This window comes from Lepeophtheirus salmonis, chromosome Z (genome assembly GCF_016086655.4).
Source record: "Lepeophtheirus salmonis chromosome Z, UVic_Lsal_1.4, whole genome shotgun sequence".
In the NCBI taxonomy this organism is placed as follows: Eukaryota; Metazoa; Arthropoda; class Copepoda; order Siphonostomatoida; family Caligidae; genus Lepeophtheirus; species Lepeophtheirus salmonis.
Genome location: NC_092584.1, coordinates 14,776,256 through 14,797,663, shown reverse-complemented (window position 1 = coordinate 14,797,663; position 21,408 = coordinate 14,776,256). Strand labels below are relative to the sequence as shown.

The 21,408-nt window shown below is 29.5% G+C and overlaps 1 protein-coding gene and 1 long non-coding RNA gene across 2 annotated transcripts; one reads left to right on the top strand and one right to left on the bottom strand.

Annotated features, from left to right (window-relative positions):
* Positions 1-4,456: 4,456 nt before the first annotated feature.
* LOC121130369 (protein timeless) lies at positions 4,457-12,660 on the bottom strand. The gene is made up of 13 exons (XM_040726120.2): positions 12,460-12,660; positions 10,998-11,251; positions 9,630-9,807; positions 9,309-9,559; positions 9,051-9,253; positions 7,010-7,080; positions 6,778-6,959; positions 6,570-6,690; positions 6,279-6,496; positions 5,804-6,214; positions 5,075-5,733; positions 4,748-5,003; positions 4,457-4,684 (listed from the first exon to the last, which is right to left on the bottom strand). Exons 2-13 carry the CDS (start codon positions 11,249-11,251, stop codon positions 4,639-4,641), a joined length of 2,850 nt encoding a protein of 949 aa, XP_040582054.1. The 5' UTR covers positions 12,460-12,660; the 3' UTR covers positions 4,457-4,638.
* A 7,739-nt stretch (positions 12,661-20,399) lies between these two features.
* Positions 20,400-21,048, top strand: LOC121130207 (uncharacterized). Its single transcript, XR_005868624.2, has 2 exons — positions 20,400-20,761; positions 20,827-21,048. It is a non-coding gene; the product is annotated as an uncharacterized lncRNA (long non-coding RNA).
* The last annotated feature ends 360 nt before the right edge of the window (positions 21,049-21,408 follow it).

Here is a 21,408-nt window from a genome sequence, read left to right as displayed (position 1 = left end):
AGAGATATCAAGTTTACTCATAACTAATAGCATAACTGGAGATTAACAATAAATGGAATTTTACAATAAATATATACCATACATGCAACACCCGGTACACGGCTATTACATGAATAAATTCCAACTGCGGAAAACCCCTTTTAATTATAGTTGTTTTCTCCAAAATCCCCGAACACCTGCCACATTGACTTGAGGTATTCTTTGTATCTTATGTAAATATACTTGTATGATCTACTTAGACGGTCATTTCCGTTTTGTTGTTATACGTTTCCAGTCAAAACAACCCTGCAGAATTGTGAGTAGTGGAATGGTGCTATGGAATTCGCGAAGAGTTGATTTTGGTTTAAGGGATCAAATTGATTAGATCAACACCAAAATGAAGTGCCCAAGGGTGTTCCTGGCTAATGTAAACTTAGAAGATCTAAGATAAAGATTTAAATAAAAAGAACACTTGAGTAAAATCCAAGTTATTGAGAAATTCCTATTGTACCTATCTACTTAATATTACTTTTTTTAAAACTCTGATGCTACGAAACCGTCATGGTTCTCATAAACAATTTGGATTAAACTCTTACATCATCAACTTTTCCAATCCAACCACCAAATCATTGTTTGACCGCATGCAAGGGAATATATTTCGATATTTTATTATTAATATGTTAATGTACTCAAATAAATTTTGAAAATACTTTAAAAATATTAATGGCAAAATAATTTGTAGACATATACAAACAAACTGTCAATAAAATTCTGTGTTATTACGAAGGTTGAATGAAATATTCGCATTTTCTTAAAAACTGTCGGTCATGCTCATATCCAATACTTTGAATCTGTTTAGAGATAAGTTCAGGACACAGGTTCCTTAAAATGAAGCCCAAGGAAGAGATCCTAAAACAGAATCGTGCTCTTAAATCATCAAACGTTTCATTGGTTCCGAGCTATATATGCCATTGGTGTACACTAAATCATGTATTTATATAAATCTTATATCCTTACAAAAAAATGAATACATTATTATCCATTCTTATATAATGAACATAAGTATTACAGAATGAATAGTTTAAAAAATTATAATTATAATTTGTAGAAAAGGAAATGAATAAAAATTCAATTATCTAAATCTTCAGTTGTTAAGAGGAAGTCAAGCTCTTTGGATCACTTTCCTCTGAATGGAGTTTGTGCTTCTGAAGACTTTTTCTTCAGGGTTCTCTCTTTGGAGAGGTTTCTTAATAGACTCAAGTTCAATTCAAACAATTTACTAATTGGCCTTCCCCTACTCCACTTTGTGAGTGAAGGAAGTGAGCTCCATATTTAATTTTTGGTTAATTTATTTTATTTTCTGAAGTTTTATTTTCTCTTGCCCCGTCTGTTTGGGGATTTTTATCTGGAGAGTGAGACACCTTATTAATAGCGACTCAACAACAAAGTTATAAAAGGTACGCCGTTGTGTTTGGGGTTCACAACTCAATACGTCCCCGTTGTATGAGAAATCTATTAATTTGCGTGTTCCTCATTCGAAGGCTACAAATCTCAAGACTATGATTCGGTTGTTTCATAGTAAATCTAATAAGAGACGAAGAAATATTTATGGTTTCAAATAAAACTTTTCAATTTTACTAGCAAATTTAAAATCTAACATTTATAATGACTTTAAGTGTATATAGGATCTGCAGTCATTTGTGTTTCTAAAAAAGTTTGTAGTAATATTTTTATTGGCATGAGTATAAAATCCAAATTCTAAAATTTAAAATTAGTAATTTTTACATTTTATGATTAATGATTTTTCTGTCATGAAAATACAAATATATGTTCTTGAATTTCATACAATGCTTAAAAACTTGGACACATAGGTTCAAATAAAAATCTATCTTCACTCCAATCAAATTATAAAACAATTATCAATATTTGATAAATCGTTAAAAAGAGAATTGTATAATATCCAGATCTCTGCCTTCTCTATTTGGTGCATCCTGTAGTCAGTTCGACGTACTTCTCCTAGGAATTGTTTCTTGACATTAGCTAAAACTATTATACATGTCTGAAGAGTTATCATCTTCATGTCTAATCCTTTGACTGTCTTGAGCATATCTGATTCATAATGATGATCTCCTCCATGACCAAAGAGTCTATCTATGTTCTTTTATGCACATCCTCCAAGTATTCCAATTCCAAGTGCTGCTTGTCTCTTTGAGCGTTTGGAAATTATTTCTATTCCAACCCTGATACGTCTTGAAGTTCTCTGATACCTTTTTGTAGTTGTGAGGTTATTGTTTTCAGTTCGAGGATCGTCTTGTTTTGTACCCTAGCTGTAGCGCTTATTGCTGTTTTGTCGAGTGTTACGTCCATAAGTTTCTGGATTTTGTCTACCATTTCTAGGCTTGGAATATTGGCTTGTATTTGCACCAGAGTTAATGATGTTGCTATTTGACCATCTGGTTCAAAGTAAGCCATCTTCTTGATAGATTTGATACTTGTATTTGCAGGACAACTATAAATATAAAACAGAATGATAAAAATTGATAAATGAATTATTAGAATGGTCATGCAACATCCCTTTGATGTTCTGGATCATTCCAATTTCTCCATGTTTATTGAAATTGTATATACTGGAAAAACTTCTCTAGATCGATGGATCGTTAACAACTTGGTTGGTTGGTTGGTCAAAGGGTTATGAATATAATAAAAAAGCGCAGGAAGAAAGGGATATTTTCGTTGCGTTAGCTAATACAAGAGATCATCAAGGGGGGTCAATGACGGTAAGTTTTATTGACCCTTTTCACAGACATTTCTGAGGGAGACCTTATAAAATATATATTTAGCTCAAAAGGTAATTTTGTTGGTAACATTTTCGTTCCCAACAGTTTCTCCGTTGGTAATTTTTTCTTGTGGAGTTTTAGTTCAACTTGCTTGATATTGAAATTGCAAACGTGCACAATGTCAAGAGTACATATAACTTAAGCTCAGTTTATAAGTTATTGGGAGAAAGTTTTCATTACTGATGTTGCCTTGTATTGTCTCAAAGCAGGAGAAGATCTTGGAACAAATTTCCCAGAATTAATTCAAATTACATGTGTTGCTAATTGATTACATGTAGTAAGAGATATTGTTCAACAAAAGTTTTTTCTAACAAACAAACTAATTGCAATATAAAGAAGAGTTTTTAGAATTCTGGACGAAGAAAGCGAGTAAATGACTGAATTAAGATCTATGTTAATATCAGCTACCTGTTCAATGATTTTGGAGGGAGATAATGAATTTTTTATTTTCTACATTTTAAATAACATCAGTGAAGGGATAATATTTTAATTATATTATTTAAATGCATATATATTTATTTATTATGCATTTGAAATACATTTGCACCAAAGATAAGCGATAATGCTTACTTCAGGGGAGAAGTCAACACCACGATGCCCTATAAAATAACCTACAAACCTACAAAAAAGAAGAAAAGGCACACGCAACAACCGTTTTTCATATTTTAATTACTAAACTTAATTTCCTCTTTCCACTCATCCCTTCTTTATTTATTCATTACTTGTCGTTAAGTTTCTCATAGACGGGAAGAATCAGCAATCGGTAATGCGGGTTCTAGGTAATTTTATTGGTAACATTTTCGCCCCCAACATTTTTCCCGCTGGTAATTTTTTCTTGAGGAGATTTTGTCGCATGACATCTTTGCCGCCTTTTTAAGTTTTGCTATTATTGATTCAAACTTTACTGTTGTATCTCGATCAGATTGATGAATCATAGATATTGTCCGAAGATGGTGGGTGCCCACTTATATCTCTACCGTATTTACTTTTACTATCAACGAGATTAAATAGTTCACGAAGATACATCTCTTTTCTCGGATTAATCTCACTTGGCCTCACATTGGGTAATATTATATTTTATTAATATTAGTTATTACAATATTATTACTGATTCTTTCATTCTTTGTAGACTCTGTCTCGACTTCCCTCTCAGGCTGGAAATCACCAAAGAGTCTTATCAAGACCAGCTTGATCCCAAATGATTGGTTAAATAATTATGCTAGACTATCTCTTAAGCAGTGACTTCCTTTTTAAATTTCCTGAATTTACTCCATCACTCTCCAAAAGCATATTTTCCCCCTTGGAAATATGTCTATCTCGATCATGCTCAATCAGGAGGGTTATCTTTTCAATTTGGTTTGGATAAGTGTTTATTAGAAAAGCATCCGCCCTCAAGTATACCTTGTTTTCTTTAGTCTTACGTTGTGGAGTGTGACTTTTATTCTCTTAATACTGACTGTATTTTCTAGTTATAGCTCATATAAATTAAATATTTTAAATGAGAATATCCTTCATTTTCTCTTACCATCATCTCATTCTATATTCACTTTTTTCTTTATAGCAATTACTTCTTCTTTTCTTAAATAATTAATTATTTTTCACAAAGTTGGGTAATTGAGTTTTTTTTGTAATGCCCCATATTTTATGTGTAAATAATATATTATAGCAGATACTGTGTATTCCTACAAAAGTCAAAATAACTGATTCACAAAAAGATCAAAATTATAGACATATAACAATTACTGGATTTGAGATATTAACATAGCCTTGTGCACATTAATTCTCTATGAACAATAAACATATAAAACACAATAAATTAAGTTTATAGATTCCCTTTGTTCCATATTTTTCTATTTTGAAGTTTGGGCCTAGAAATAAAATAATTAAGAATGTGTTAAAATCCAAGAAACCTTAAGTCAAAACATTATTACTTTGTAAAATTTGCAATTTGTTTGTTGGCATGTGCAAACTTCCCTTCTGTGGTTACATCATGACTACAAGCAAGTTTTTTATGAATATTTAGGAGATGATCAATTGACCAGTCGTTCGGTATCCTAGGGAAACGTGTCTGTCTATCTGCAGGTAGATAGATCCCAATTTTCTTGAGCAGCATTAAGAAATAATTTTTTTGTAGTCCAGATTCTTCTTTTATGCTCCAAGGAACCAATGGAATGCCCTCATTCCAAACTAAAGAGACAAAAATAAATATGACACACGTTCTTTTTTTTCATCAAAAAAGTTGATGAATGAATACTCACACACTGAGTAGTAAGCAATGGGCTCTAAAACTCCTTTTTCCCATTTGACAGAACTTTTTGATTTTTCATGAGTTTTGACAAGTATAACATTTACAATCTCCTCTTGAAGCCAATGGATGAGATATTCTTTCCCCTGAATCAATAATAAATCCTTGATACCTTCAATTTCTTCCATATATACTTTTTCTGAGAATGGTGTAGAAGGAAACCCCACGTTTTCATCCACGATAGGCGAATTATCTTGACCACTCTCAGATTCACCTCTTTGTGAGTCAAGCTCCGCAATAAGAGACCGTGTTGCATCGCTTGATGTATAGTTTTTAGCCAAAGTTGGCTTTACTTTAGCTATTTTGATAAATTGAGATATATTTTTTAGAAAACATGGAGGTGCGTTGATTGGATCCTCATGTATGGTATTAATGAACCTTTGTATTACATATTCTATTAAATCTGACCACTTATCCCCGACAATTGGATCCTTTCCCAATACATCGGAGAATGTCTTTAGAATTTGAGGTAGAAGAAGAGCTTCATGTGCATTTAAATCAACGGAAACATAGTGCATCATCGTAAAAATAGCTTCGTTTAATGAGACTGTATTGCTTTCAAATGTTTCTAGGCAATAACCATATTGTCTCATGACCTCTACCGTGGCAAATCTGTCATTTAAAAACATGATTAGGTGGTTTAAAATCAATACTATATTCATATATAAGTAGCTTTACTCACTGATCCAAGTGTTCATTTATAAATATGTCCGATGACTCAACTTTTTCAAACATTACAAGTAGTTTATGGTTGCACATGATGACATCACTGATGAAGCACCTTGTCTGATAAGATGAATTGAATTTCCAAATCAAAAGAAGAGTAAATTGTCTCAAATTTCTCATGTTCATAAGTAAAAAAATGATTTTATGTATTTTAAAACGCGTTTCAGAATTATCTGCATTATTTTCCATCAAATTAATGGTAATTAAAATCTGCTTTATTGCAGAAACAACCAAGTGAAGACGACGCCCTTGCCTTTTGACCACAGTATCATTATACATATGTGATTTTGATTCAATCTCAAGATTTTCAAATGTTTGTAAACCTTCAAATACAATATAGGACATGATCTCTGGTGAAAACACTGGTCTGAAATGAAATGTAAATAGCGACAAGCTATCAAGCTTAAAAGGTCATTGAAAAAAGTACATACTCTATCACTGGTAATTCTACTTCCAAATAATCTACAAATCTCATAAAGAAAGTTATTAACCATAGGAAACGAGAATTCATGTTTGCAAATGTGGACGACGATTTTTGAGTCATTAATTTTAATCTTAAATTTTGAATGAGATTTCCATAGCCACGCATAATGAAACAAATAGTAAATTCGGTTAAAAGTCTTGACACATCTTCATCATCAACCATTGACTACGAACAAACAAAATGATTTATACAATTTATTAAAAAATAAACAAAGAGGGTTCAATGAATATTGACTAACCTGTTCTCTTCGTTTCTTAATTGAATTATACATTATTTTCATGATCTTATTCCTTTGAATTTCCCGCTTTTCTGAAGCGGATACATCAGGCCCAATAGTTTTTCTTTTATTTGTAGGTACACTTATGATAGAAAATATTCTGTTAATCACTAATAATTAAGTCTACATATTTTGACCAAAAATGAAAGAAAGAAGAATTTCTTTATACCTTTGATCATTGTCATTGGAGGATGAGCCAGTTGAAACTTCACAATCTATTTTAGTATCTCCAGGGAGAGCTGATATCCAATAATTAACCATTTCTTTAACAGTCTCTTCTAATTGGACGCTAGATGTTTTATTCATTGAGTTTGAGGGTTTGTTATGACCACACATTTTTTTAAATAGAGGCTATAAATCAGATTATGATATATTAATTTTCTTTTCTTTTAAGCACTTACTTCTTTTAAGTCAGAGTCAGAAGATTGGCAAGCCATGGCGTCATCATTGTAATTCTTTGGGTTCTTCGCATCTAATTTTGAATAAATATAATTAAAGTAATTCATAGAACTTATATGTTACGATCAGGGCTGGTTTTAGAGAGAGGGGAGCTTTGGGGCAAAGATAAATGTGCAGGGTTCTTTTCATTTCTTCAATTTTGGAAATTGTATTTCGAACTTTGTTTTGTTTATTTATATTAAAAAAGTTTAGTATGAAAGTATCTATGCGGAAAGTAAGTTATTTTGAGTGTAGATACTTGATCTATGAAATAACAATACAATCGAGCGTCATATAAAAAAAGAGAGTATTAGTATAGAACTGTATAAAAACGGTTTGTAAAAATGAATGAAATGTCCAGGATGTTAAGATCAATTCATAATAAAAAAAATAAGTAATGTACTTAATTAAATAAATTAAAAGAAAAATAAATGTGTGAGACTTAGCACCATCACATCCAGGCAACATCCCAGCTAAACTTAGTAAATGTCTTAGGTTCTTATCGTCTTCAGAAGTAGATAAGCGTTTTTACTAATAACTAAGGTTTAATTTACAAAAATAAATATGATTATCCAATGCTTCATACAGGTTTACAATTTATAAACTAATTATTGCGCTACTTAACGACCATATACAACTTTTCATTAGGCAGATATATAGAACAAAGTTCTGCTATGTTACAGTTTAGAAAAGCTCACGTTATTTATTTTTTATAAAAAAACAAATATGTAAAATTAATTTAGAGGACATTTTATATAAGGTAAAATTTACTAGTCTAAACAGGTTAAAATTTTTAAGGTTATATTTTCAAATAGGTAAAGAAGCTTAATAAATAATATAGTTCAATAGCAATTTGTTATAATAAAAGGTATTATCGTTACTTCTATATTAAATAGGGAGTTATTTACTAGGATATAACTTGGATAAGCCAAATATTATTTTTAGAGACACTTTTCTAAATGTTTATTTTTTTTTGAAAACCAGATTTTTGAAAAGAACCATGCATTGTGTTTATTTTTACTTTATAGTTTAGTTTTCTTCTTAATTTTTTCCCCCAACAAGATATTATTATTCTTGAGGAGATAACAACCATGTATTGAGTAACGACGCTTGAGTGTTCATATGAAAAAGGGAAAGTAACACCGGAGGTGTCACCCAAATTGAGGAATTTTGGATTTTTACTAAATTGTTTTTTTTTGTTGGGATGAAAATTTTTTATGAGAAAATAGGAGTAATTTTTATTTATACGGCAGTGCAAAAAAATTAATTTTCTTGTGGAAAGCTGTAGATTTTTGTAATTTTTTGTGTTTTTTCAAAAAATACAATATTTTTTAATATAATTTTTGAAAGTTTTTGTCCATTGAAGTTTATTATCTGTGAATAGTTGTCGATTTTAGAATTTTTTCGAAAAAAATTCAATATATGAAATCTCATTTTTCAATTTTTTTTTTCCAAAAATTTAATTATCCTTGAATAACTATGAATATATAAAATTTATTCTCCAAAAACATTAATTCTTGAAATTGTTTATCCAAAAAATTTTATTATCTGTATATGACTATGGATTGAAAAAAAAATTCAAAGGAATTAATATAATGTTAATAGCTATGGATTTTGGAATTTGAAAAAAAAAAAAAATATATCTATATATATATATATATTATATTTTTTATAATACTTCCGACGCCCCTGAACACTGACGATTTGTTGATCAATTATTTTATCAAAGTAAAGTTTATCTATTCGACAACGCCTAAAAACTCCGGGCATTACCGGGTACTACTACTAATAGAAAATAAATTTCAAATCTTATTATTTTTATAACTAGACCCTTCAGAATTTTAATTTTCTATTATTTTTTCTTACACATTATATTCTATATGAAATTTTGACAGGAAAATAAATTTCATTTAAAAAAAGAAATACCCGTTCATTATTCAGTATTGTGCAGAACCCCCCTAAAACCGGCAATGGTAAGGATGTAGTTATCTAATTTTGTTTTACTTCCGTTTTTTTCTTCAGTATTACTGTCCAAAGAGTCCTCGTTCATAGAGATATCTTCTTGCGAAGAAGACGAATTACTCTCATTGTCCTCGTAGCTGTCATTCAAATCAGGATTTTCCATCAACTCTCTAAGAATACGTTCAAGTTGATTCACGCTTTGATCCTTGAATAACAGAGTAATGACTTCCAAAATTTGAGTACTCCTGTTATAAAGTAAAAATATGTTTCATACTGAATACTAAATATTTGAAAGCCTACCATTGATTTGCGACAGTGTCTTCTTCAATAGCTAATAAAATGAACTTATCTAGACCCGCGGCGAAAAAGTTCCAAATTATTTGATTCTGACGTTGACTTCGGGAGGATGAAACTGTTGTTGTGGAATGGGAGATGGATGAAACAAATTTATTGGATATAGTATTTGAAGGCTCTGGTATACTCAAAATATTAGCAACTAATCGAAATATATGTTCTATTACATTTGACTCATTTTGGCTATTTGACAAATCCTATATATAGAAATTTAAAAAAAATGAATTGATAACCATCAAAGTGATAATTTATGTAAATAATGCGTACCTCTTTTAGAATATAATGGGCAGGAGGTATTATTTTGCATAGTAAAAGACTGTTCGTGATCCTATTCTTAAATTGATCCAAAAAGTTTATCAATTCATGACGATATTGATTAGATTCATTGGAATTGTTGAAGACATCAACGTAGTCCTCAATTGGTTTTGTGAGCTCAGATAATACTCTATCAATATAGAAAAATATTTTGTAAAAATGTGTGCTTGTAAATATATCAAATGGTTCTAACGTCGATTAACGAGAAATATACATTTGATGTTTAAACTCTTTAAACCTACTTAAGTTAAATTAAATAAGAATTAATGACGGTCGTTTCTAGACAAAAAGTTATACTTTATGTATATGGATTTTAAAGAATATTCCTAGGTTAGATAAGGTAAATGTAATACTATAATGTTTACTATTACTGAATCAATGTAACTCCATCAGGCCAATTAAAGGACCATAAAAAAATGTGAGCTTAGCGTATGTTGCGTACCGTGTTAGGTTAAATAATAAAAAAAATGATGATCAAGGTATAAAGGATATGATCGATCACGAGGGAATTTCCTCGCATCAATGATCCGTGACCGGCAATTATTTGCTGGGCTGAGATGGACAATCTGCATATTTCCTTCATACGATGTCGACAATTTTCCAATTGGACCTTTGTGCTACGATCTAATCTACTATCTGTTGTCTCAGATGTCTTTGCATCAACATTTTTACTCCGAGTGGAACATGTGTTGCATAAAGAAGGAATCAGTGTAAAGAAAAAACTAACTCCACCAATTAGAAAAGGAAAAACGGTTGATGTGTTTTTTCCTCTTTTTGTCCGTCATTATATAAGTCATGGGTGTGTTAACATTTCCCTCTAAAAGAAGAATCCTTGGTATAAAAGGATTTAAAAATGTATAATAAAATAAATATATATTAATTGAAATATTATCACTGCACTATTTTAAATATAGAAGGTTCTCTTCTTTATAGTAATACTTCATTTTCTTCCCCCGCCCCCCAAAATAATAATCATATAACAGACAGCTGGTATAAACAATGGTCTTAATTTAGTAATACCATATGTCGCTCTGCTCTTTCCTCGCGCTCTCTATCACAAATCCTACTATTGATATATCATTTAAAAGTAGAGATACTTAGAAATTCAGTCGTACCCACGAACTTTAGAAATTTTTATAGATAAGCATTTAATTTAAATTTAAAAAAATGAACAACCCTGTAATATGTATAATTATGGGGATATTTTTTAGGTATAGTTTACATGAATTTTATTATGCTCAAAGAGTAGACTATTATTTATCAAATGAAATTTGAATTTATTGTTTTTATAATAGTCAAAAAAATGTTAGCCCTACTCACTTTATCATAGCCTCATAAATAAATAGATTTTCTTCAATATGTGCATTGATGACGGGAATGATATCTGTATCCATATAGTTTCTAAACATGATTATTTGTCTGGTTTTTTTACTTGACACAGAGTCACAAAGTATCCTAGAGGTATTTTCTAACTTCTCTTGTGCATCATCTGACAAGTGATATTTGTCTCCAATAAAGTAGCCCAACTCAAGGACTTCCATGTCACTGGAAGGAGAAATAGCTACCCAGTCCATCTGAAATATATTTAAAAATTTGTCATTCACTTTGAACTAAAAAATATATAGGAAAAGCTCAAACAGTATTGGCAACTTTTTTTTTTTACATGATAGCTTAAAATGTTGTATTTGGTGGGAATGACGACCTATGTCGATTTTGACAGGAGGGTAATATGTTGTGCTGTGTCGTTCCTCTTCCATATTAGTCCTAAAAAATATATGTATATATATATTTTTTAAACTGGAGTCTTGAATGTATTATTTATTTTTTTCATAGGGTTATAAAATATTTTCAAAATTATGGATTTTGTTTTATTGAAGTCCTATACTTGTTCTAAAAACATAATCTCCATGTAGGTATATCAAATGACTTCACTTTGTTCCTTGACTTGTCTCCAAATCATGCCAAATAATAAATATTTTTTTATGTGAGGTTTCACCACAGTAAAAACCAGGTTCTGTGATTTCAATCCCTCTATATCACTTCCCAGACAAAATATACTTAATGTCGGAACATTTTGTAATGGAACCTTATTATTCATTAAAAAATCCAACAGAAAATTGAAAATTAAACTGAGTTAATCAATCATAATAGACCTTTATTTTTGACTGGAAATCTTTGAAATTGTATTATAAGATTTATTATTTAGTTTTAGCGAGAGAAAAAATCAACTCCCATAAAAAATCCTTCTTTTTACTTAATTTTGTATGATTAGACACATATTGTAGGCAAAGTATTCAAGATAACTTAATAAATAATTTAGTTTGCATGCTGCAATGTTTTTATTAATTGTTTTTACATTTAATTTGGAATCGTAATTATACTCTAAAAACTTGATTCAATTAAAAAGGTTTTTAAATGGCATCCGATTGTAGTTCAAGGTTTAAATGGTATTTTTCGTGTTTTACGGCTATAATAGCAATAACATAGGCTGTTAAATAGTAACATATGTATCTATGAGATGTGTGGTCAGAGAACTACAATTCAGAATTGAAAAGCTTTTTATTCGATTTTTGATCAAAGTCATATGAAAAAGAGCTCAAAGCTGGATTGAGATAGAGATCTGAAATTTTATTTTTAAGTTTCTTAATAATAGGTTATTTCATATATCAAATGTTATTCCAATCCGAGTGAGAAAAAAAGTGTATATTTTCCATGGAATGACGCATGTGTATACCAACACTATGTATTTAAAAGGAAAACAGTCAATATATTAAAAGCTCACCTTTGATTTAAATGTTTTACAACGATTTGACGAGAAAAATTATGGTTTTTTGTTTTATAAAAAACAATTAACTTTGGACGATCCAACAAAAACAAATTCGTTACGTAAATGTATATTATGTACAACAATCAAACGCTTTGGCTGTCGAAACAATACTATGTTTCATAATAAAAAGGTTTTACTTATTTGAAGAGAGTGTGTTTCAGCAGTCTTCTCTTATAGTTTTATAGTTAAAATAGTCTTCTCTTAGTTTATAATACCCTCGGCTTTTCTATTGTTGCTTTCTCATTTATTTTTCTTTTCAGGTGGGGAAAATTCAAAAAATTATTTTTCTCTTTGTTCGAATCCCCTTTGATAGTTAATTCTTTAACTACTCTCATTTGTTCTATAATTTCAAAGTATTATTAATTTTTTTTCTCACTTTACTCAAAACAATCAAACGTATTTTATGCTTATCTATATTCAATATTAATATGGATATTCTAGTCTTTATAAAGTTATATTGAGTTTATCATTTTACTTTTTAATTAATTATGCCATATTATACAAATAAGGTATTCGAGTCTTCAGATAATACTTTAGTCCGTAAGTTCGTGATCCTGTCCGTCAAGGGAGTAGAAAATCTTTTTGATGATGCGAATGCTCATTTTGAAGGGAACAAAAATAATGCTCCTTATAAACCATCAATCAAATTATCATCTTAGTGTCTGTGTTACTTAAATTGATGGTACAATTTAAGAAATTAATACTCAAGCATCAATGTCAGGGCTTGGCATCTCTTTTTGGGATGGAAGGTTCGAACAAGGAGAATGGTATCAAAGGAGATAAAATAACACATGAATTTTGCTCAAATTATGTACAAATTTGCCAGTACTATCTTTGAAGATTACAATTGTATACCTACTGAGATGAAATCAGGACATCCCAAGTCACCGTTTCAGCATCATATTTCAGGGCGAGTAGTTTTAATGTAGTTAAAAATATCATTTATATTATTAGGGCCCAAATTCCTTAGATAAGTAAAATTTAACCTCCGTGTTTCCTTGAAGTGGCAATCCACTCGCTCCCTTTGTATGTCAATGTATCTTATGGATCTTCGCTTTGGGTACCAAGTTTTCCCAAGGAATTTGACTAGTGGTTACACACAAAGGTCCTCTACAGTCTATATGTAAATAATTTTTCCAGGAAAAATTGACCTTAGATGTGCTCTTAAACTATGAATTTCCGATACATGTAATCATATAAATTTTTTATGTGAATTCAAATTACTAATACTTGCATCAAAGAGTCATACAAGATAATTTATGTTAATAAAAACTAGAGGAACAAACCATTAATAGCAACCCAATTTAGAAATACATTTAAATTGCCAATTGTCGATATATTGTTTCAATTATTTTAACTTATCATTGAAGACTAATTAGTTTTACATCTAGTGGGTGGATTCTTCATGAGAAGGCCCTCTCTGATGGCGATACATGTTTGAAGTGAGTATTTCCCATAAATGAATCTAAAACTAAAGAGCAAATAAAAGATTTACAGCAAACACTTTCAAAGAAAGAACACCAATTCAAGCATAATTTATATACTTTATTTCTTTTCATTTATTATGAAATATATATTCTTCATCTGAGTTTAACTCTAAAAAATTCATAAATTCCGAATTCAATAACAACCTCTTCTGTAGCCTCCTCCTAAAGGTTCTATCAATATCTGTAGTTAATAGTTATTTATAAAAACTAAAATGATTAAAATAGAATATAATTATATTAGAGTTTCTACTTTCTACAATTATCACAAAAAAAAAAAAGTAAATTCAGACCAAGACCTTTTTCACCAGTTTATTGTTTTCGTCCTCGTTTCGCTACTAGGTTTAAAGCTTTAATTTCCCATAATTCAATAATAATTGATTTTTGACGTGTATGAACGCATATTATACAAAAATAATGGTATGTCTAGGGCTGGGCATCGAGCAAGTGCGAGGAAAGGGCGTGATCAATACATTTGGTACTATTTATTAAAGTTTTGGTTTTGGAGTACTAAATCTTCCCGTGATTCTGCAATAGAAATGATAATCTTCGATATTTCAAGTAACAAAAAATATTGACTTGTACTTAAGTTGTAGCTAGATTACTAGTAAATTGATAAGTTAAATTATTATAACATATATATTTACGATATTAAGTTAGAAAAGTGTGGGTTAAATAAAAAATAAAATAAAAAAACGATTAACTATAACAAAAAATAATAACTATAAATTTTAATAACAGTTATACACAGAAAATCAAACAAATGATGATGACAAATGATAGGAAAATTAAAGTTATTAATATTAAATACTACAAATGGATTCAACAAACTATTAGCAACAAATGCGAATTATATATATATATACATAATAGAATTATTAGATGAAATAAAATCTGTTTTCATACTATGGTATTTCAAATACTCTAAAAATACTTAAAGAAAATCTATTCAAGTATTATAACGTATGTTTATAATAGTAAGTATGGGTAAATTAAAAAAACAAAAAAACAAAAAAATACGGCTTAAAAATCAATTATATTAATTATAAATTTAAATAAAAGTTATAAGCAATGAAAACTACAAAATTATGTTATGTTGACCTTAAATTTCAGGGGATAAGCCAAACGAATTTTTAGCTAGTGAGAATCAGATTTGAACATTCAAATTTAAGTTCAACAGCGGGCCCTCTATCCTGCATTTCAAAATATACATACATTAATCTTTATTAGTAAAGATAATTTTGTCATATGTCTATTGGTCAAAGGAGGACTTTAGAGTGTTTGCTTAATAAACTGCGGAATTCCAAGCAAAGTCGACTACTCTTGCTAGATTCAAAACAATCAAACATTAAAAACGAACCAACATTAAGTGTGCATATTTTACACAAGTCAACAAAGTGTTTCCTCTGGTAAAACAGAACTTATAAATTTAACAAAGAAAGGAAGACAATCTAGTAAGATTTACAGGTTACTATGGGTTAGAAAGAGAAAAACAGAGAATCTTAAGTTTTGACGAGTTCCGAGTAACACTTGGCTTATATGCCCACGAGTAGAGTTTTTTGTGTTTTTTTTAAAATTTACTTAACAAAACTCGAATACCAATTGACGAGTTTTGTTCGTAGCACATTACTATTCTAATCAATTTTCTCCCTCACATATTGAGTTGCTCGAACAGCTGATCGATAAGAAATTTCGTCACGTAATAAATGCCATAAATATATACAATTTTATAATCATGTATTTGAGGACTTGATTAGGAAAATGGGATGTTATTTCTGGATCGGCATATGGTAAATAATGTTTAATTTGGGATTCTGATTATCATTTATTACTTTTTTAACTTGTGAAAAAATATACAAATTAAGGATTTTTGCTTTTTATAAGAAAATTTTATAATTCAATAAATATTTCAAAAAATTAATAATTTAATTTAATTTTTCAAATTTATTATCCACAAAATTTAATTTAGAAATTTTTTTTTCTTTCAAAACTATGTATTTTTGAAATTTTTCTCTAAACATTTAATATTTGTATTTTTAAAAAATTTTATAATTCCAATTTATATTTGAAATTTTTTTCCTAAAAAATTTTTATTTGAAATTTTTTTCTAAAACTTACTATTTTTTGTGAACAACTTTTTTTGTAAATTGTGAGTATTTTCGGGATGTAAAACAAAAAAAACAAAAATCTAATCTGGTAATCCTCATAAAAATATATTGCAGACCAGGGGCGTTGCTAGCCTTCATCATTTGATAGGGACTTAGCCCCAAAAATTATCAACACTGTTATATAATTACTCATATAAAAAAGTGTATTTTATGTATATATATATACTATCAGAGGGAAATAGAAAAGCAGAAGAAAAAAAAATACCAATAACAACATCCTCACTACCATTACGTCATTTTATCTAAGAATAATATCCCAAATATTCAAAGGATTAATAAAGGAAACTAGGTAAGTATATCTACTTGAAGTAAGTTCATCAGGGTTTTTCCAATTACGTATGTAGAAACAACAAGTATATGCATGCTACTAAGTTAATCAATATGGAGAAAGAAAGCAGTCACATGGAAGAATATTTGATGACAATCATAAAAACACGTGCTTAGAACATCATAATGATAGGGATGATAGTTAACAAAATTTGAATATATTGAAATTGGCGTTAGAAGAATAACAACAAAAGGAAGGAGGGGGGTTAGGTGGGGACTCAGTTGATTTAATCATAATTAAATCATAAATCATAAGTTTGCTGTTTTTTAAATAAAATATAAAAACGTATCCCTTGTATAATATAGTCTAAACACTAATATGTACGAGGCCTGTTTGAAAACTCCGTGCAAAGTCCGAGATGGTCTTACTGGCTCGTATCCAGGTTATATTTACATACTTCGTGAATCTTATGGTTGAAAAACACACCAACTTTCAGGGAGATCCGTTTATTTGTCTCTGTTTGGTATTTATGCACTCAACCCTTAAAATAAACTATGTATATTTTAATCCCCCCTACCCCCATTTACCACGTTTGATTTCATATCGTCGTTACTGTTATTGTATCTCACAGCCTTTTTCCGAACAGTAACAGAAAAAATGCCGCAAATCAGTTCGTGTTAGTTAGAATGTCAATAAACGATATATACATATAGGCAGCGATGGGAACTTGGACTCGATACTTTACTTACAATCGATTCTATATTTTATAGACATGTGACTCGAAATCATCTCATAGTGATTGAGTCGCAGCTGGGTATATTTCAATCATTAGTTTACCGGATACTAGACGAAAAGAAATATTGGATGAATGCTCTACCTGCTGTTTTTTGGGGACTGAGGAATTCAGTACCAATGGATCAAATATCCAAATATTACCCCTTCCAATTATTCAATGGTCGCTCGGAATTTTTGGCTTCCGGCTTTTTCGATTCTTTTCGTATTCTTAAGGCAGATGCTAATGTGGGGCGATTCTACGAAACGATGGAAAAGGTGGTTCATGTTCCCCTACGAGTAATCCAGAGATAAATGTTGGACAATCGTTTGAGGAAGGCTGACTACGTTTTCGTCAAAAATAAGCCAATCAGAGAATCTCTTTCTTCAACTTTGTTGGGTTCTTTTAAAATACTGGAGAAACACTAGCGTTACTTTAAATTGGACTCGGGTACTAAAGTTGACAATGTCTCCAAAGATAGACTCTGTTTCGCTTTTGGAATTGCCAAGGCCTTTTGAGAAACTTCAACTGTACGCTGTACAAGATCCATTTCATTATTACTGATGTTTATATAAATTCATTCTCTTTTTTCTTTCCTTGTATAAGTCCTTTAAAAGGACGTTCTCCAATGAAGAATCCGTGGAATAACACATGAAAAGGAAGTAAGGTTGTTGTAACTCAAATATGTAGTTACATACGAATTAAATACTAAATATAGGAGCTGAGTTAGAATATCACGGAGAAATGGAATTGGATAAAAATACTGTATGAGGTACAAATACGATTAGTGAATTCCGGAATATGTTACATGTTATTAATTGTTGATTCTTACTGATGATCATAGGATTGGGAGTTCAGTGAAGACCCAATTATGTAGATGCTTGTGGGTCACATATCATTTGATGATAGAGGAGCGAAAATTTAAAATGTTTTGATCTCAATAATTTGTTCACAAAACACAATTTCAACTCTAAATTTTCAAGTAAATCGTATTTAACGTCTCATATGGAAATCTAATCATTCCTTCAATTTAACTTATATGCTTGCTTATTATCACAATTTTGAATATACGACTTTTTTTTTTTTTTTAATTTCAACCCATGATTTTCTAGAAAATGAAATACCTATTTTGCTCATCAATTTTATTGATCTTTCTTTATTTTATTAAGTACGAATGATTGGAAAATATTATTCATGAACTTCAAAATATCAAGATATTTTTGTGTTGGAAGGGTCACTTATTGAAGAAGGTGAATTCACCTTGATGCTCGGATGCTAATCAATTAAAAAGAAATTGAGTGATATTGTATAATATACAAGTTATACAATGAGTCACGCAAGGATTTCTCTCGTTATTATCTAACAAATCGTCAGTTTTACTCATCATCTTTCAGGCATTAGTAATTAGTTTATACTCTCTTTATTCTCTCCACTAAATAATAAATCAATACTTATATTAAAAAAAATACTGTTTACATAAGCTTATTTATTTAGATTTGTGTTAAATAATTATGTATCTTTTTAAGTTGATGATGTTCAATGGAAAGCAATACATCTCTGAGAAAACTTATTGAACATTGAATAACTGCAATAAGTCTTTCTTTTTTGTTGCAGATATTGGACGAATTTAGGGCAGATAATTCCCAGAAAAGCACACATATTTTTAGATATATATTTAACACTTTTTAGAATGCCAATATTTCTTATGTTTTTTCAACTATGAGGCAGTAATTTTATATTTAAGCGGAAAGTTCGACTTCTTCCTTGTATTTACAATTTGAAATCCTACTAAAATGTTGCAAATTGATTAGTTAAAAGCCCCCTAGTGATCATTCTTGTATATCAAACAGTCTTTATATTAGAAAAGATAATAATTAAGAATCTTATTAATAATGATATTATGTCGTTTTTGTTATATTTTAACTAAAAGCTTTTAATTCTAAAAAATAATTTAAATAATAAACAAAGTATTGAAAAATTAACTATATTAAATATTGTTAGTTTTTTTTTCCTTTTTCAATTCATTTTTTTAATACATAGAACAATAAAATCAGTACATTTATGAGCACTATGCTTTAGAAATTAAGGTTTAAAAATTTAATGTCTGCAAATGAAAAAAAACCAAAAAAAACCCGGAAGAATGAAATATTTAAACCACTCAACCAGGGAAAGGGTATTTAAAAGTTGAAATGTTCAGTTTTTTTTTTTGTCATATAAAAGAGAGACTATTTTTGTTTAAGCATGACTACATTTGTTCCGTATAACTATACAATGAGTAGAAAGGGATTGTTATAAATTGTAAATATAATACAAGTTAATCCCTACTCAATTTTGAAAAAAATCCTTGTAGCTTGCTTTGGTCTTGATGGACCCCATATATAAAATTAATTAAATAAATAATGTGACTTTATACGAGCTTTGGTAACAATCGTATGTAGCTGAAGCCCACAGATAACTATAGATTGCTTAAGGGCGCTGTAAATCAATCAAATGATTCCATTGCTGCTTCCCTGGGTATCAAAGAATCCATTGAATGTCCAAAATACACCCTGGGCCTCAAGATGTACCGGTGAAGTGCTAAAAAGCTATTTAAAGGCCGCCACGAATCCGAAGACCAAAAAAATACACACACATACATTCACACTTAATATATAGATAGTATTAAAATTAAAGATAAAACCCCTTTTATAGGTTTGCCTAACAAATATTTTTTTTTCTTGCACGGACTTTGACAACAGATTTTTATAGAGTTAGGGCTTCTGATTCCGAATAAATCCTTAGATTTGCCCATCACATCAAGTTTTTGTTTTATCAGATATTTAATATTATTGTATGTCTACATTAAAAGGCTATAATGGTACCACGTGTTCCTGTTGTGTATGTATGTATTTCTCTCTCTTTGACTCGAGTATCTAGCGTGTGTTAATATATAACACCGACATATATTATATAAGCTTTTCCTTCAGAAATCAATATATCCTTTAGTTAATCCAATCGATACCTGTAAAACTCTCATTAGATGTGTTTTCTTGTGTTGCTCTCATTTATAACTTATCATAGAATTATTCTCCAAACCTTGGATTACAGACATAGTATTGAGATGAGTTACAAAGTTTGAACAAAAGACAAAATAGTTAATGAAATTAGTTAAATATGATAAATAAAAATAAACAAACCGGACAACAGAAGAAGTGCTAATCATTACTCCGTTATTAATTAATTATTATAAGATTATTATCATGGTAGAAAAGGCTCATGGATTAACGAACAAGCAATATGAGGAAAGAGCATAATTCTGTAATTATTCCAACAGAAAAAAAACCATTTGATACGTTTTATAGTGATGCACATTACATATTTTGATTTAAAAATTCAAAAGAAGCATCAATTTTAACCAAAAATAAACAATAATAACTTATAAACCTCATTTATTTGTATTTAAAGGCAAAATATCTACAAGGAAAAATGGTTTGAAGGCGAAAAAGTTTAAGTTAAAATGACTGAATTCAAATAAATTAAAGCCAAAGTACCCGGAACAGGCATGGCTCACAATCAATAGTAATAGGTAAAGGTATTTTTGATACAGCAAAAAACTAATGGAAGGGATTTATTTTATATTTTCAATTACAGGATTAATTGTAAATAGTTAATATCCTCTTGGAACGGAATCAAATGTTCCATCTCGTCATTTTGAATCTATTGAATTATCTATCAAGGATATAAGTAAAAGAACATAAATTTAATGTAACTCCTAAATAAACGAAATTGATAAAATTATTCTAAATGTTGCTAATGCTGTAAATTAGTTTATCTCCTTATAAGATTAAAAAATAATGAAATTAATGAAACAAATTATGAGCTATGACACCTTTTTATAAATATTTATTTAAATTTTATTTATTATTTAAGAAATTTCTTTTGTCTGAATTGAAAAATTGGTAACTTCTAGTTTTGGATCGGTTTAAAAAAGGTGAAATGACTGCAGTTCTATCAGTCCAGTCCTAATTCAATTGCTCAGTGCCACAAATTGGTCCTTATGGATCTTTTAGGGTTATATTATACTGTAACATAATGTTGTTGTTCTTTTGTTTTTGTAATTCAGTTTATAATAATACAATATCATTTATGACCAACAAATAATATTATTTTAAGGTCCTTAAAATGTTTGTTTGTGAAAAAAATATATTTAATCAAAATAGTGATTTCGGTCGT

Excerpts from the sequence above, each read along its gene's own strand:
- LOC121130369 (XM_040726120.2), bottom strand. The coding sequence starts at position 11,251 with ATGGACTGGGTAGCTATTTCTCCTTCCAGTGACATGGAAGTCCTTGAG. Across the intron at positions 9,560-9,629 it reads CCCATTATATTCTAAAAGAG|GATTTGTCAAATAGCCAAAA; the intron begins GTACGCATTATT and ends TTCTATATATAG. Across the intron at positions 6,497-6,569 it reads TTAAGAAACGAAGAGAACAG|TCAATGGTTGATGATGAAGA; the intron begins GTTAGTCAATAT and ends GTTTGTTCGTAG.